Source organism: Ambystoma mexicanum, chromosome 13 (assembly GCF_040938575.1).
Source record: "Ambystoma mexicanum isolate Mex_15411 chromosome 13, UKY_AmexF1_1, whole genome shotgun sequence".
NCBI classification, from domain to species: Eukaryota; Metazoa; Chordata; class Amphibia; order Caudata; family Ambystomatidae; genus Ambystoma; species Ambystoma mexicanum.
In genome coordinates this window covers 344,748,275-344,767,086 of record NC_090938.1, presented here as the reverse complement: position 1 = coordinate 344,767,086, position 18,812 = coordinate 344,748,275, and the positions used below count along the sequence as shown (strand labels likewise).

General features: G+C 41.5%; 1 protein-coding gene across 4 annotated transcripts in view; it reads right to left on the bottom strand.

The window, feature by feature from the left end:
- Positions 1–18,812, bottom strand: part of RBM23 (RNA binding motif protein 23) — a 1,244,959-nt gene that overhangs the window by 192,324 nt on the left and 1,033,823 nt on the right. For all 4 annotated transcript variants that reach the window (XR_011282968.1, XM_069633849.1, XM_069633851.1 and 1 more), the window contains 2 exons: positions 18,504–18,641; positions 17,280–17,345 (listed from right to left, as the gene is read on the bottom strand). Coding sequence is in view for 3 of the 4 variants with exons in the window: in XM_069633849.1 (XP_069489950.1) it covers positions 17,280–17,345; positions 18,504–18,641 (204 nt within the window). In the remaining variant the exon portion in view is untranslated. The remainder of the gene's footprint in view (positions 1–17,279; positions 17,346–18,503; positions 18,642–18,812) is intronic.

The window sequence follows — 18,812 nt, the reverse complement described above, 5'->3', positions numbered from 1 at the left end:
CCAGAAGCTCAATTGACTGGTTTACATGAAATTTGGAGATGAATTTAGGGAAGAACATAGGGTGAGAACGTAAAACCAGCTTGTCTTTGTGTACAACAAAGAAAGGATCCTGCACTGACATGCTTGTATTTCACTCACTCTCCTTGAGGATAGCCACTAAGAAGGTGGTTATGAAAGTCAGGTGCTTTAGACTAGACTTGTGCATTGGCTCGAAAGGGGGTCCCACGAGCTTAGCGAGTACCATGTTGAGATCCCATCCTGGCGGTGGGTTAGAAATAGGAGGGTGGAGACTCTTAACTCCTTCCATGAATGCCTTGATGACAGGTACCTTCCACCATGTAACTTTATTATGGGAAGTGGTATAGGCTGATAAAGGTGCCAGGTGGACCTTTAGGGAGTTGAATACTAACCCTGCATCTAGCAAATGGACCATATAAGTTAGAATGTGGGAAGCAGAACATTCTATGGGGTGGATTTGTTTAGACTGGCACCAAATTACGAATCTTCTCCATTTCTCAAAGTAACAGTGTCAGGTATTTGGTTTTCTTGATTCTTTCAAGATAGCCATGCTTCTCTGTGGCAGGTTAAGATGTCCGAACTCTATGACTTCAGGAGCCATTCTGCCAAGTTCATTGAGTGAGGCTGCGGTGCACTGTTAGTCCCTTGTGCTGAGTGAGTAGATTGTACGGGCACAGGAGTTTGATGGATCGCACATCGCCAGTTTGCGCAGATGTGGATACCATGGTTGCCTTGCCCACATAGTAGCAACTAGGATAAGCTTCAACGGTTCCTTGTGGATCTTGTTCACCATCACCACCTTCCTCATGAAAGGTGTTGGGGGGGGGAAAAGCGTAAGCAAATTTACCTGACCAGTTCATCCATAGGGCATTCCCCTTGGAGCCTGGTTGGGGGAACCTGGACGCGAAGTCTAGGCATTGACTGTTTTCGCTTATAGCGAACAAGTCTATTGTGGGGAAACCCCATAGAGAGAAGGGGTGTTCTACGGCTCTTTCGTGTAGACGCTACTCGTGTTCCTCTGGTAGGGGATCTCTGCTCAATGAGTCTGCTAGAGGGTTGAGTTCCCCTGGAACATGCTGTTATGATAGGAACATCTATTTTTCTCAAACGGCAAAAACCATGCAATAATGGATCACAAAACACACTCCTTACCACATGGATAAGACTGGTAGTATATAAAAAAGAAGGTGTAAAACATCACGCACAATATATCCACAGGAGTTGCACCTACACGTAGATCCGTGTATTACCTATTTTCCTTTAAAACATGTCTTTATTTAATTAATTATAACACTCTTAAAATGATCATATTACATAAAATTCATAATCCAACATACAAGATATAAAAGACTCAACTTCACAACACATAACAATCCCAAAAATCGGGTTAAATCTGCTGATTTTTACATTCACTCCGTGTGGGACTCCACACTGAAGAAGTTTCTTTACAATATCAGTTTTATTAGTATTTCCTCAATAACCCAACTTGTACAAGTTTCTGTCCTAAAAGCACGTATTACTGTGGGACATTCATCAGGGGTACAGATGATATGTGTTTGTATCTCAAGGTGGATTGTATTTCTTTCCTGGCGCTTTCTTGTCGCTCTGGATTTAGCTAACAACATTTTTTGACACCTGTTGGATAAAAATGACGTATATTACTAAATTGTATGGTGTTTTGTGTCTTGTTAAATAGACTACAAACGTCATCACCCTGATCCAAAAAAGGGGTGTGAGGTATATATCTTAGTTGACATACCTTCTGAATTGTGGTGATAACTTCCACAAGCCTCACCAAATCGTAGATTTTGGTGACAGGCGACTTCCAAATAATTACAGGAGGTCGCTCACAACACTTCCTCTCAAGTTCTATAAAAAGAAACACACAGATAGAATTTCTAAACTCATTTTTAACTCAGGTGAGGACTGTATATAATGTATTGTCTTTAAGTACCCAAGCCTTACTTACAGCACTTCCATAAAAGTCAGGACTCCAGATTAGGATAGGCCTCCAACTTGATAGATGGTAGGTTGATACGGCAAAGACAAATCTCCCTATGGAGTCAAAAAAACAATGAATTGTGGGGACCACTTGTCTCTGGACACTTTATTAAAAAATCCCCTTGTATAAGGGAACTTCAATCAGGAGTAAGATGAAAATTCGCCCAGACTTTTAGAACTCTAGGGTTACGGCAAATAATTAAATAATTAAATACCGGGTTCTCTTACAGCCAGAATACTGCAAAAGGTGATTGTATATCAAGGCTACGAGCCGTTATACATACTCCCTCTTACCTCAAAAAACCGAGTATAGCCTCTAGGTAGGTCCCAGGTCTGTGTATACCGATAGCACGGAAACCAATGTGCTTTTTCAATCATTTCTGTGACGCCGTCACATAACACGGGACGTGAAAACATCACGCGCGAAAATCGCGTGGTGACGTAATCACGTGTCGCGTAGAACTCTAAGGTTACGGCAAATACGGCACATGCAATAGATACTGGGTTTTCTTATAAATGGAGTACTGCAAAAGGTGATTATATACCTAAGCTGCGGGCCAGTGCACACAAACCCTCTTACCTTACAAAACCGGGTCTGGCCTCTAGATAGATCCCAGGTAAGAGTGCGCCACCTAGCCCAAAACCCAAAGCGCTTATTCAAATTATTCATGTGACTCCGTCACAATCCATGAACACGTGAAAACGTCACGCGTATAAAATCGCGTAATGACGTGATCACGTATTGCGTAGTGTCCACAAATCGCGTGTGACAATGTCTGAGAAACTACAAACAGAGGCGGGCGTATTGAAGCTCCCTTCCTAACACCCAAAACTGTAGGGTATATAGTAAGAAAGAAATAAGATGGAGAACAGCGCTGTCCATGACCTGTAAGAGTTCAAAACAAGTTTTGGCAGAGTATTATCATGGTAAGCTGTGATTTGGTTTGTAAAAATGAGCATAATCAGTAAAATTGTCCAATGAACACAAAAACCGAAATGCCATCTATTTTTCAAAAAAACAGTCTCAGTATCTGTTCAAACCCTTTTGTCAGCAGTATACGATCCTATTACCCAACTGCAGACAAAAGCATTGTCTTTTTCAAAGGTACATCCCAAACATATATTCCGCCCCTTGTTTCAAATATAGTAATAGAGAACATTATTTGGTACAATGGTGATATTACTACATTCTTTGATCAAATGTAAAATCATCAATGTGAGGATCAGTTAACTTCGAACATATACTCTTGGTAACTTCCTACCACCAATACATCCATATGTACAATTATAAATAGAGACTAATAACAAGAATGACTGTATAGAGACAATGTCCCTTATGCATTGTGCCACTCTATATTCTCATTTAAACCCTGAATATGGCTCTTAGTTTGGAAAATTAGTTTTTGCTCCAGACTTAAAAGTTTTTTGTTAATCAAATCTTGTGTTTTACCTTTTATATGTTTCAAAATAGTCCAATAAAAGTCTGTACTTTTATGATTTTTTTCCAAAAAATGCTTGACGAGTGGTGCTTGTTCCACCTTATTTTTGATGCAACTCTTATGTTCAGTCATTCTTATTTTACATTTCCGATTCGTTTTACCAATATAGATGTATTGGCATGGGCATTTAATAACATATACAACATTCTCTGTATTACAGTTTGTATGCTCAGTGATGTTCCATTCTTTTTCGAGACCTAAATCTACTTGAGTTGTTTTAGTGGTCTGTGCACACATGCTGCAATTGCCGCATGGGTGGTGTCCTACAACTGGAGGTAGATCCCACAGTCTTCTCTGTTGGGTTTCTCTGATTCTATTGTTTCCAATGTCGTTCCTCATTACTAGGTTGCGTATCGTGGTGCTCTTCTTGAACGCCACTAGTGGTTTAACACTTTCTTTAGACATCACCTTCTTCCAATTTTTGTTGATAATGGCTTTAATCTTATAGGATAGATTACTAAAGGTATTTACAAACACTAATGGATTCTCTTTACGTATCTTATTCTGGTGTAGTTGGTGGTCAAATAGGGCTTCTCTGTTGTTATTAAATGCTCTCTTCGCTGCGTCTTTAACTAGACGTTTGGGATATCCTCGGTTAGTCAGTTTCGTGATCAATTTGTTGGCACCTTCCTCATATGACTCTCTCGTACTGCTATTCCTCTTAATACGAAGAAATTGACCAAAAGGTAAATTATTCTTCACATGTTGGGCATGGTGACTAGAAAAATGAAGAAGTGCATTTCTATCTGTTGCTTTGTTATAAGGTTTTATCAATAAGGTACCCTGATGATGGTATATCGAGATGTCTAGAAAATCAATCATATCATTACTCATATTCATAGTAAATTTGAGGTACCTATTTTGTGTGTTAAGCCATTTGTTGAATTCATTGGCTTCTTCTACACTACCCTTCCAAATGACAAAAATGTCATCTATATAACGCAGCCAACACACTATATTGTCTTGAAACGGGTTTAAACTGCGATATATGATGGTTTCTTCAAACATATTGACGTATAGATTAGCTAGATTAGGTGCCATGGCTGCACCCATGGCCGTCCCTTCAATTTGGACATAAAACTGTCCCATAAATTGAAAAAAATTATTCGTCAAAGCCATCTCTGTACACCACTTTATAAAAGAATTGGACACCGGATGGTCATCTTCTCTTTTGAGGAGGGTTTCTTCTACAACCTCAAGTGTCGCTTGTTGGGGTATGTTGGTATATAAAGCCTGTATGTCCAGACATAATAATAGATTAATATCTGGATCAAACTGGCTACCCTCAATTCTCATTATGGCATCGGTAGTATCTTTTACATAGCTTCTCATGCTGGGTATGAACGGTCGAAGATAGCAATCTGCGAATTTGGACAACGGTTCCAGCAGCGAGTCGATACCGGAGACTATGGGTCTTCCGGGGGGATTTCTTAAGTTTTTATGGATTTTGGGGAGTATGTAGAAGATTGGAATTCTACCATTCTCTCTCACAAGATATTCTCCTTCTTGTTTACTAATGAGTTTTAAATCCACTGCTTTAGTCACTTTGTCTCTAATGTTCGTAAGTAATTCATTACTGGGATCCTTATCTATTTTTTTGTAATGATTAGTATTAGATAGTAGATTCAAACATTCTTCCACATATTGGGTTCTATCTAGAACTACTATTGCACCCCCTTTGTCAGCTTGTCGAATGATGATATTAGTATTCGACCCTAAAGATTTTAGAGTACTCTGTTCATTTTTGCTGAGGTTGGAATGTCTGGGGATGCCCATAGATTCCAACGTTCTTAACTCTTCTAATACCTTCTTTTCGAAAACAATAGATTCAGGGGAATAAGAAGATGGAGGGGCACAGAAAGTAGAAGGGTTTCTGAGGCCACTACAATTTTTTGAACCATTGAAGGTATTATTTTCAAAAAATTCTTTAAGGTGGACTTTTCTCATGAATTTTTGAAACTCCACTCTGAACTCAAAGGGGTTATGATGTTTCGATATCACATAGTTTAGACCTTTATTCAGTATACATTTTTCATGTTCAGTAAGAATGGCAGCGGAGAGATTAACTACCAACCCCTGTGACTCCGGGTCTGCATCCGGTCTGGGGCCCATTGTCTTTGTCCGCTGCCTCTTTCTAAAAAAGGCTGTCGTTGATCATTTCTACCTTGATAGTTACCCCTTGCACCCCTTCCTCTATTGGGTCTATTCTCGCTTTCCTTACTGTTACCACTCGATCCTGTTCTACTGTACTCCTCATTATCATCAGATCCTGCACTCGAACTGTATGAAGTATTTCTAAAACGTACTCTGCGATTTGGCTGTTGATTACGTCCAGGTTTTGGGTCTCCAAACTTATAATCTTTATTAGTATAAATGAAAGCCTTCTCATGTGAGAAGTTCTGTACATCTTTCTTCATACGTTTCACTCGTTCTGTAATTGTTTCCATTTTGAAATCCTGCATTTCTTTTAGATGTTTGTCTAGACTAGTTTTGAGGCTTTTAAAACTAGTCTAGACAAACATCTAAAAGAAATGCAGGATTTCAAAATGGAAACAATTACAGAACGAGTGAAACGTATGAAGAAAGATGTACAGAACTTCTCACATGAGAAGGCTTTCATTTATACTAATAAAGATTATAAGTTTGGAGACCCAAAACCTGGACGTAATCAACAGCCAAATCGCAGAGTACGTTTTAGAAATACTTCATACAGTTCGAGTGCAGGATCTGATGATAATGAGGAGTACAGTAGAACAGGATCGAGTGGTAACAGTAAGGAAAGCGAGAATAGACCCAATAGAGGAAGGGGTGCAAGGGGTAACTATCAAGGTAGAAATGATCAACGACAGCCTTTTTTAGAAAGAGGCAGCGGACAAAGACAATGGGCCCCAGACCGGATGCAGACCCGGAGTCACAGGGGTTGGTAGTTAATCTCTCCGCTGCCATTCTTACTGAACATGAAAAATGTATACTGAATAAAGGTCTAAACTATGTGATATCGAAACATCATAACCCCTTTGAGTTCAGAGTGGAGTTTCAAAAATTCATGAGAAAAGTCCACCTTAAAGAATTTTTTGAAAATAATACCTTCAATGGTTCAAAAAATTGTAGTGGCCTCAGAAACCCTTCTACTTTCTGTGCCCCTCCATCTTCTTATTCCCCTGAATCTATTGTTTTCGAAAAGAAGGTATTAGAAGAGTTAAGAACGTTGGAATCTATGGGCATCCCCAGACATTCCAACCTCAGCAAAAATGAACAGAGTACTCTAAAATCTTTAGGGTCGAATACTAATATCATCATTCGACAAGCTGACAAAGGGGGTGCAATAGTAGTTCTAGATAGAACCCAATATGTGGAAGAATGTTTGAATCTACTATCTAATACTAATCATTACAAAAAAATAGATAAGGATCCCAGTAATGAATTACTTACGAACATTAGAGACAAAGTGACTAAAGCAGTGGATTTAAAACTCATTAGTAAACAAGAAGGAGAATATCTTGTGAGAGAGAATGGTAGAATTCCAATCTTCTACATACTCCCCAAAATCCATAAAAACTTAAGAAATCCCCCCGGAAGACCCATAGTCTCCGGTATCGACTCGCTGCTGGAACCGTTGTCCAAATTCGCAGATTGCTATCTTCGACCGTTCATACCCAGCATGAGAAGCTATGTAAAAGATACTACCGATGCCATAATGAGAATTGAGGGTAGCCAGTTTGATCCAGATATTAATCTATTATTATGTCTGGACATACAGGCTTTATATACCAACATACCCCAACAAGCGACACTTGAGGTTGTAGAAGAAACCCTCCTCAAAAGAGAAGATGACCATCCGGTGTCCAATTCTTTTATAAAGTGGTGTACAGAGATGGCTTTGACGAATAATTTTTTTCAATTTATGGGACAGTTTTATGTCCAAATTGAAGGGACGGCCATGGGTGCAGCCATGGCACCTAATCTAGCTAATCTATACGTCAATATGTTTGAAGAAACCATCATATATCGCAGTTTAAACCCGTTTCAAGACAATATAGTGTGTTGGCTGCGTTATATAGATGACATTTTTGTCATTTGGAAGGGTAGTGTAGAAGAAGCCAATGAATTCAACAAATGGCTTAACACACAAAATAGGTACCTCAAATTTACTATGAATATGAGTAATGATATGATTGATTTTCTAGACATCTCGATATACCATCATCAGGGTACCTTATTGATAAAACCTTATAACAAAGCAACAGATAGAAATGCACTTCTTCATTTTTCTAGTCACCATGCCCAACATGTGAAGAATAATTTACCTTTTGGTCAATTTCTTCGTATTAAGAGGAATAGCAGTACGAGAGAGTCATATGAGGAAGGTGCCAACAAATTGATCACGAAACTGACTAACCGAGGATATCCCAAACGTCTAGTTAAAGACGCAGCGAAGAGAGCATTTAATAACAACAGAGAAGCCCTATTTGACCACCAACTACACCAGAATAAGATACGTAAAGAGAATCCATTAGTGTTTGTAAATACCTTTAATAATCTATCCTATAAGATTAAAGCCATTATCAACAAACATTGGAAGAAGGTGATGTCTAAAGAAAGTGTTAAACCACTAGTGGCGTTCAAGAAGAGCACCACGATACGCAACCTAGTAATGAGGAACGACATTGGAAACAATAGAATCAGAGAAACCCAACAGAGAAGACTGTGGGATCTACCTCCAGTTGTAGGACACCACCCATGCGGCAATTGCAGCATGTGTGCACAGACCACTAAAACAACTCAAGTAGATTTAGGTCTCGAAAAAGAATGGAACATCACTGAGCATACAAACTGTAATACAGAGAATGTTGTATATGTTATTAAATGCCCGTGCCAATACATCTATATTGGTAAAACGAATCGGAAATGTAAAATAAGAATGACTGAACATAAGAGTTGCATCAAAAATAAGGTGGAACAAGCACCACTCGTCAAGCATTTTTTGGAAAAAAATCATAAAAGTACAGACTTTTATTGGACTATTTTGAAACATATAAAAGGTAAAACACAAGATTTGATTAACAAAAAACTTTTAAGTCTGGAGCAAAAACTAATTTTCCAAACTAAGAGCCATATTCAGGGTTTAAATGAGAATATAGAGTGGCACAATGCATAAGGGACATTGTCTCTATACAGTCATTCTTGTTATTAGTCTCTATTTATAATTGTACATATGGATGTATTGGTGGTAGGAAGTTACCAAGAGTATATGTTCGAAGTTAACTGATCCTCACATTGATGATTTTACATTTGATCAAAGAATGTAGTAATATCACCATTGTACCAAATAATGTTCTCTATTACTATATTTGAAACAAGGGGCGGAATATATGTTTGGGATGTACCTTTGAAAAAGACAATGCTTTTGTCTGCAGTTGGGTAATAGGATCGTATACTGCTGACAAAAGGGTTTGAACAGATACTGAGACTGTTTTTTTGAAAAATAGATGGCATTTCGGTTTTTGTGTTCATTGGACAATTTTACTGATTATGCTCATTTTTACAAACCAAATCACAGCTTACCATGATAATACTCTGCCAAAACTTGTTTTGAACTCTTACAGGTCATGGACAGCGCTGTTCTCCACCTTATTTCTTTCTTACTATATACCCTACAGTTTTGGGTGTTAGGAAGGGAGCTTCAATACGCCCGCCTCTGTTTGTAGTTTCTCAGACATTGTCACACGCGATTTGTGGACACTACGCAATACGTGATCACGTCATTACGCGATTTTATACGCGTGACGTTTTCACGTGTTCATGGATTGTGACGGAGTCACATGAATAATTTGAATAAGCGCTTTGGGTTTTGGGCTAGGTGGCGCACTCTTACCTGGGATCTATCTAGAGGCCAGACCCGGTTTTGTAAGGTAAGAGGGTTTGTGTGCACTGGCCCGCAGCTTAGGTATATAATCACCTTTTGCAGTACTCCATTTATAAGAAAACCCAGTATCTATTGCATGTGCCGTATTTGCCGTAACCTTAGAGTTCTACGCGACACGTGATTACGTCACCACGCGATTTTCGCGCGTGATGTTTTCACGTCCCGTGTTATGTGACGGCGTCACAGAAATGATTGAAAAAGCACATTGGTTTCCGTGCTATCGGTATACACAGACCTGGGACCTACCTAGAGGCTATACTCGGTTTTTTGAGGTAAGAGGGAGTATGTATAACGGCTCGTAGCCTTGATATACAATCACCTTTTGCAGTATTCTGGCTGTAAGAGAACCCGGTATTTAATTATTTAATTATTTGCCGTAACCCTAGAGTTCTAAAAGTCTGGGCGAATTTTCATCTTACTCCTGATTGAAGTTCCCTTATACAAGGGGATTTTTTAATAAAGTGTCCAGAGACAAGTGGTCCCCACAATTCATTGTTTTTTTGACTCCATAGGGAGATTTGTCTTTGCCGTATCAACCTACCATCTATCAAGTTGGAGGCCTATCCTAATCTGGAGTCCTGACTTTTATGGAAGTGCTGTAAGTAAGGCTTGGGTACTTAAAGACAATACATTATATACAGTCCTCACCTGAGTTAAAAATGAGTTTAGAAATTCTATCTGTGTGTTTCTTTTTATAGAACTTGAGAGGAAGTGTTGTGAGCGACCTCCTGTAATTATTTGGAAGTCGCCTGTCACCAAAATCTACGATTTGGTGAGGCTTGTGGAAGTTATCACCACAATTCAGAAGGTATGTCAACTAAGATATATACCTCACACCCCTTTTTTGGATCAGGGTGATGACGTTTGTAGTCTATTTAACAAGACACAAAACACCATACAATTTAGTAATATACGTCATTTTTATCCAACAGGTGTCAAAAAATTTTGTTAGCTAAATCCAGAGCGACAAGAAAGCGCCAGGAAAGAAATACAATCCACCTTGAGATACAAACACATATCATCTGTACCCCTGATGAATGTCCCACAGTAATACGTGCTTTTAGGACAGAAACTTGTACAAGTTGGGTTATTGAGGAAATACTAATAAAACTGATATTGTAAAGAAACTTCTTCAGTGTGGAGTCCCACACGGAGTGAATGTAAAAATCAGCAGATTTAACCCGATTTTTGGGATTGTTATGTGTTGTGAAGTTGAGTCTTTTATATCTTGTATGTTGGATTATGAATTTTATGTAATATGATCATTTTAAGAGTGTTATAATTAATTAAATAAAGACATGTTTTAAAGGAAAATAGGTAATACACGGATCTACGTGTAGGTGCAACTCCTGTGGATATATTGTGCGTGATGTTTTACACATGATAGGAACATCTTCCATTTGAGTGCCCATTTCTAAATTTGCTGCGCAAGGCTGGACACATTTGGAGAATGTGTGCCCCCCTGTTTGTTGATATAAAACATTGCTGTAGTACGGTCTGTCAGGACTTGCACAGATTGGTTCTTTAAATAGGATTCAAATGCCCAACGGCCTTTGAATACTGCCAGAAATTCTAGCATATTGATGTGGTTTTGGGCTGCCGTGCAAGACCACAGACCCTGAGCTGTGTGATGAAGGTAATGAGCGCCCCACCCCGCTAGAAAGGCATCTGTCATGACAATTGTCTCTATCTCTGGATCGTAAAAAAGGGTTTCCCCTTCAGCAGATTTTCCCTTGTCCACCAGTGAAGATTTTGCACAAGTGTTGGCGAAACAACCACTAGATCGTCCCACACTGAGCACTTGCCTGAGACCACCGTTTTGCCAACCACTCCTGCATGGGTCGCATGCGCAGGTGCGCGTGAGGAACTAGGTAAATGCAAGATGCCATCATGCCTAGCTACACATAGCTTTGTGCACCCTTATCTGGTGGCCGGCCTGAAAATGTGGTATTTGCAGTAACACATTTTGGACTCTTTCCTCTGACGGAAAGACCAACCCCTCTTGTGTGTTTAAGACAGCTCCTAGCAACTGTTTGGAAGTGCTTGGCACTAGGCTCGACTTTTTCTCGTTGATGGAGAAGCCCAATTGAAAGAGGAGGTTGATTGTCTTTTGACTCTTTTGTCTGCAAATTAGGGGGGACTCCCCTGTAATGAGCCAGTCGTCCAGGTAAGGGTACACTGGGATTGCCTCCCTGCGTAGGAGCGCTGCCACCATTGCCAGTAGCTTTGTGAATACCCTTGGAGCAGAGGCTCTTTTGAAGGGCAGCACTTTGAATTGGTAGTGCTGGTTCGCTATCTTGAAATGCAAGAATCTTCTGTGCGCTGGGAACATTGAAATATGAAAACAGGCATCTTTCATATCCAATGCTGCCATGTAATCCCCCTTTTTTAGTAGAGGGATTACCTCTTGTAGCGTAGTCATGCAGAACTTTTGTGGCTTGACATACTTGTTTGTAGGGCACAAATCTAATACTGGGCACCATTGTTAGATCTTTCTTTGGCACAAGGAAGTGAGTTGAATAAATACCCCGTTTACCTTGTTGGCTGGGACGACTTTGATGGTGTCCTTTATTAGAAGAGTGGATATCTCCTCGAGGAGGATACGCTGGTGTACTCTTGAGTGGATCTTCTGTCGTGGGGGGTGGTCATGGGGTCGTTGGAGGAGTTCTATACAGTATCCGCCTGCTACTGTGGACAGCACCCATCTGTCTGAGGTGACTCCCTCCCATGCGTGGGTGAAGCTGGAAATGCGCCCCCTACTGTAGAGGAATGGTAAAGCACCTGAAGCGGAATTTCACTGCTTCTGAGGTGGGGTGCCACCTCTATAGGGGTTGCCCCTTCCACGACCACGACCTCTGCATTGTCCTCTAGGATAGCCCTGGGCGGACTGACTTTGATTATTTCCCCAGGAGGAACCTTGGTTTTGACTGTAATTGGACACCCGTTGAGATCCTTGGCCGCGAAAACGGCAAAAATTGCCATTACCCCTTTGGCCGGGTGGCTAGTTGGTGAGTTCGCCCAACGATTTAAGTGTGTCATACTCATCTTTGGCTGTTTTAAGGGCGTCCTCGACGGCCTTGCAGAAGGGCACATTGGGTTCAATAGGCATGTTAATTAGCGTGGCCTGCGTTTCTGGTCTGAAACCTGATTGCCGCAGCCACGCATGACGGTTGAGAACAGTACCCTGAGCAATGATTCTTCCAGAATTGTCCGCCGCGTCAAGTTTGGTCTTAAGTAAGCAGCTTGACACTGCCATCCCGTCTGCGGCCACCTGTGCTAGCTGGGATTTCAGTGGTACTGGGGCACACGATAGTAGAGCCGACACTTCCTCCCATTTGTGGCAGTTATAACTGGCCAAAAGGGTAGCATTGTTTGCAATTCTGGTTTGGTACGCCGCGTAGGAGGCGACTTTCCTACCTATGGTGTAAATCTTTTTGCTTTCCTTGTCGGGTGGGGCCTCAGAGGAACCAAGGGGGGAGCCCACTCTTTTCCTAGTTGTAGTTACAACGAATGAGTCTGGCTTCAGCTGTCCTCTAATATACAGTGGGTCTGAAGGTGCAGGTTTAAAAAGCTTTTCTACACGTGGGTTCACAGCCCGTGTGAGGTTAGGGGTTTCTAATGAAAGTTGCATCCTACGGTGTATTGACTTGAGTAAAGGAATACATTTCGCCACTGTTTTCTTGTCCCCAAGGATCTGTTCTACAAAGTCCTTATCCTCCTGCACTTCTTGGGTGTCAATTTGAAAGTGCTCTGCCGCCTTGGCTAGCACCTCATTAAGAAGGGGTTGGTTGTCAATAGGAGAATGAATTATAGGAGGATCCGGATGGACAGGCGAGTCTATCGGGTACATATTGGCCTCTGGGTCAGCCTCTTGGTCCTCATCGTCCATATAATAAGGGTCTGCTGCCTCCTCGTCGTACTGTGGCTCAGCTGCCTCTACAATTGAGAGGTCCTCGTGTTCAGAGTCCAGGTCATAGAGCTCTATGTTTCGGTACGAGACCTTTCAGAAGGGGGTTGAGAAGGCTGAGCAGAGACTTGAGACCCAGAGGGAGCTGTGGTGGGTGGGGGTGAGGGGGTGTGGATTGGAAACTCCGGAGTATGTAGGGTCCTTTTCGTAGAAATTGGCCATAAAGGACATTCTCCTCATGACCCTATCAAGGGTTGGGAAGGAAGTCCTAAGTCTTCATCTATGGGAGGAATAACCACTGATATTTTTTTTAGGCCAAGTCAGTCTAACGGTTTGTACTTATTAGGGATGGGCCTAGTTTCCTTAGGCTTCTCTTTCTGAGATGTTTTTTTCCCTATGAGGGGTCTTTGAGGACTTCTAATTATGTACTGCCCCCCGCTCCCTCTGACGCACAGTGCCATGAGTATCCGACTGTTGGGCTGTTTGGGGCCTACTACCTGATGTGACGCAGAGAGTCGACTTTCGGGAGTGGGAAGGGGCAAAGCCTCGTCTGCGGACTACCGGCCTTCAGAGAGTTTTATGCGTGACACCCTTGCCGTCTTTCGACGGTTGGGTGCTGTCGTGCGGCGATCTCGAACGAGAACGCCCAGAGGACAGGGACTCAACTGACCTTTCCCTGGGTGCTGTGCGTTGTCGAACACTCGACCCATGTGTCGAATCTCGACTAGGGGTTATGTGTTTAGTGGTGTGTGATTTGGGTGCACTTCCGCAGCCGGGTGTAGTCCCTAAAACATGGCTTCCGGCCTGTCCTCTGGGGTCGAGGGGCATGCGCTTGGGTAGCCGGCGCTACCCAGTCACCCTGGCTTTCCGAAACAGCGGCGTTGCTGCCATCACTGAAAGCGCCTTCTAGCTCCATGGCCTCGAGTTGCCTGGCGTAGTGGGCCCAGCGTTTTGTGGAGCGGTCCTCGAAAAGAGGTCTCGACGTGGTCTCTTGGGAGACACAAGTTGCAGACTAAATGCTTGTCGGCCCACGGTTTGTTAAAAACAGAATAGCCAACTACACTTTGTTATAGCTATTCTTACAATAAAACAATCAAAGAGAAAAGAGAAGCTCAAGACACATCAAACCAAAACAAACCAGACAATTGTTCAGTGATTCACTCTACTCCACATTCGGAAATTTAAGTAGCACTGCATTCAGATATTGTTCAAGTGCAATTTTGACTGATGTTCTTGAGCAAGAGAAAATGTTTTACCATATTACATTAACAGTCAAGGAGCAGCGGTGTGCATTATTACCGATAGTACGGTAGACCTGTCAAACTCCTGTAACAATTGTGCATGTTCAGCAACTACCAACTAAGAAATGGCCTTTTAAAAGTATTGTAAAGTATACCTATGTGTTTAGTTTTATTGTGCTAAGTATTTAACAGTGACTCTTGTGTAAATATAATACACATAAATGTATATAAAAATATAAATCTAAGTGTTTCTTTGATGTGCATTACTAACTAGGTTCAGTGTACTTACCTACTGCTCACATCTTCCTCTTAAGATGAGCCCGCCACTCTACCAAGGTCTCTGAGTAGTACAGACTGATACAAAGAGATGGGGATCTACAAACCAGTGGGATAGCTTAGTAAAGTCTTGCATCCAAGGGGAACATTAGGAAAACTCCCCTAACAGGCGTTAACAATGAGGATCGGTCATGTCTCCTTTTTTAAACAATGTGACTACTAGACACTTTTTCCAAGAGGAAGGTAATATACATACTTAAGGGATTGAATTAAAAACCTGAAGGTGAATTGGCGTCCACCGGTCACTAAATTCACTATAACTATCTGACCAGAGTCCATCCGTCCCGCTGCTTTACCTTTTTTTGGGGTCTTTAGTTGAGCTATAATTTCAGCAAGCATAAATAATGGCACTTTCCCCATCTCGCTCTCACCTATAGAGCTTAAGGGGGCAATTGCCTCTCCGCCTCTGGGTAAAAAAATACTTCTCTTCATAATGGGAGACCCAGTGTTCCGAGTTGATGTTCCCCACATCTCTCTCCTTGCGACTAGCCTCCAGAATTGTTTCGGGTGGTTTTCCCTAAGTGTCCTATCAAGAAGGTCCCACTGGGCCTCAATGAATTGACGCTTGTCATTTTTTTAGAAGGTTCTTATAGGATTATTTGAGGGAGTGAAGATGGCCTGCTGACGTTACATGCTGCTGTGATTTTAACGGTCTACATTTGGTATCGAAACATGGGGCATCAGTTCTTGAGAAACCTCTGGTCTTTCCATCATCAGGAGGCAAATGAGGGCAAATCGGATAGGATTTAGGCATGTAAGAGTTCAAAAAGATGCATCTTCCCATTCTCTCTAAGGGTTAGACGCTTCGCCAGGCAGAGAGTGGGGGGGGGGGGTTGATCTCTCTCCCTGCCCCTCTCAAACTTGAGCCGGACCACCTGAAGTTCCGGAAGCAGCTCAAAACTTTACTCTTCTCCTCTGCTTTCTCTCTCTCCCTAACCTGCTGACCTGCGTGACCTACCAGTTTGCTGTACCGACTGGTTGCTTGGCTACCCTCAGGGTCTCACTGGGTATCAGGCTCTTTCTTGATCAGTATCCCTTGCCCTGCCTATGGGCCTACCACGCACTTAGGGGCTGTAACTGTAACCCTACAGTCCCTTGTTCTCCTTGCACTACCCAGAGCCGCGCTGCCCTGGCTGCACTTACTCAGAGCATTGCTGCCCTGTTTTCCCCTCCCCTCTCCCTTGCACTTCTGTTTCTCACACTTTCACGATCTGAATGACACAAGGCCTAGTAAGATTGTTGTGTTGTCCTCCCTCTATCTTCCCTTCCTTGTTTTGTCGCGCCTAGAAACTCCTGTGTAGAGGTGCGTTATAAATGACTTATCATATCATAGTGGTGTTGGCCACCTTAAAGCTTATCGCATAATGTAATGATAACCTTATCTTGAAACAAAGTTAACATATTTGAGCTCTCAATCATTCTCATTGGAAGAAACAGGTACAGATAGGCTATGGGGCAGGCCTCGTATCCCGAGAACGTGCCCATCTGCCACCGTAACACCAATGGGCGATGATCGCTCTCTGGTCAATCATATATTTTGAAGCCTTTGATTTTATTAAGGAGGAACAATCGACCATGCAGTAGTCCGTAACTGTTTTCCTTGGACCTGCCTTATAGGTTGGATTTGGAGGCCCATCCCCACAGATATACCATTCAACTCCACAACCAGATATTTAGACAAAAAAATCAAAATCATGTAATTGGCCAAAGATCAGGTTAAAATTGCAAAAAACAAATGATATCACAAGTTCGGCCAACTTCATAGACTCCCCTCGAATTTACAATCATGTTTAGTCAGGTTCCCAAATTTCATATATTGCAATATCTTTCTATATTTTTGTTGCACTCTATTGGGGGCAGATAAAAGGTTTGCCATTTACAGAAAGAGGATACAGAATATGTAAAGTTGCCTCCGACAGTGAAAACCTCCTCCATCATTGGTTCACAATTTGTGTGGGAACACTGTATTGGCGACTAACACCATTTAAAACCTATTCAGAAGACCCTAACACAATATAAGAGTGAGAGATTCTGGGTAAAGCTGATGGAGGATGAATCTACATTGATCATGAAAGCACTGATCAAAACTCAAATTCTAATCCACCAGGTATTAGGGGGAAATGTTTACTGCTCATTCTATAAGCAAACCCTTAAATAGGGCCTTGCAGGTAGTTTTATCATAATTTTACTTCTAGTATTGTAAATGCACTCTTTTATTTACCTTTCTATTTTATGTATTAGTGAATGAATTGTGTTGCTTTGATCTTGATACCTTATAATTGTGTAAAAGTTTTAATAAACTATATGAACACATCACATACAAAAAATAAAAAATACTTTTCAACACTTACCGTAAGAAAGCCAAACCCCTTGGACACCCTGGTTTCAGGCACTCTCATAATCTGTATGTTCTCAATCTGTAGAAGATCAAAGAGGCAGAGATAGGGAGCATTAGAGATACTGCACAACAAGTTGATAAAAGTCAAAATTGCCCCAGTAGTCTGGACATAGAACTTATCAACCTCTCCATACCTAGACTGAGTGACCAGATTCCATATACAATGTCCAAAAACAACATGGCCACCATTTCTAGATCCTTTCATGGAGCAGCGCACCTAAAGGAACACACTAATTGGGATGAGAGGATCCACCAGTTTGGGGTTATCTTTAGACAAGAGAAAGCTGACAAACACAGATTGCTTGTTATAGGTATGTTAATGGATCATACTGGGAGTTTTTAAAGAACATAAGCAAACACAGAACAATTGAGAGAATCCTATGTTAATGTTGTTGCTGTCTGACTTGTGTTTAGATAGAGGGAGGGTGTATGCAGATACTAATTCTAATAAGGGATCTTTCTGAACATATTTAGGAACAGGATGAAATTGTGGTCTTCCTTTTCATGGACAAGACTACTAAAGGTTGAAATTAGATCCTTGTATATGGTCTAACACATCATCCACTACATGGCAGTAGCCAAATTCAAGTACATGGCAAGAAATATATACACAGACACACACGAGTAAACCGGATGCACACAAAGTACTAACTTCACCTGTCCAAGTGGTTGAACCTGCACATATCCCCAGAGCTGATTTAGGAAATGAGCATAGGCGAAGCAAATGTGGCTAGGAGGGGTGCAATATAGGACAGTTCTCTGCCAATATCCCAATAAATTAATTACCAAGCTATAAGGCTCCAGCTCAATCTTTTCTGAGGCCCCAGAATGGATAGACTTAGGGATCTTCCCAAAGATGCCACCGCACCATAAACATCGGGTGAGCCAACTCAGAATATTAAGGGCCTGATGGGTCCAATTTAACATTTAAAGGCCTAATTCTGAAGCAGAAACTACTATTTATCAAATATATTTAGCATGACAATTCAAATTAGTTAAAACAATATAAAATGTGTTCTGTATAGTATTTCAGTTTAAAACACATTATTTTACTATTGATTCCTACAAACTAGTAAAGATATCCCAATCCCAGAGGGAGCATGAGGTGCAATGACTGTTCACCTTCGCAATCCATATCAATACAAAGACCTTGCCCCTCAAGTAAGCAGGTACTCACCTTTCCAAAGGGCTCAAAGATGCCCCGCAACATGATTTCCGTAATATTACAATGCAGGGAGCCCACATACAACTTCAGGGGCCCTGTACTGAAGCGCTGCATGTTGTTGGCCAAGGCAGCCAGCCGGTTCTTCTCAGCCTGTAAGATTACAGAAAGATACAGGTATATTAGACACTTCCATTACATGATCCCCAACCATGTTTTTCATCTGAGCAGATGGATATTTGATAAGCCCAACTGTTAAAAGAACTGCCTGAGACTCCAAGGCATAAACCTGGCAGAGGAGAGAAGGATGCACTCTCAAGAGTG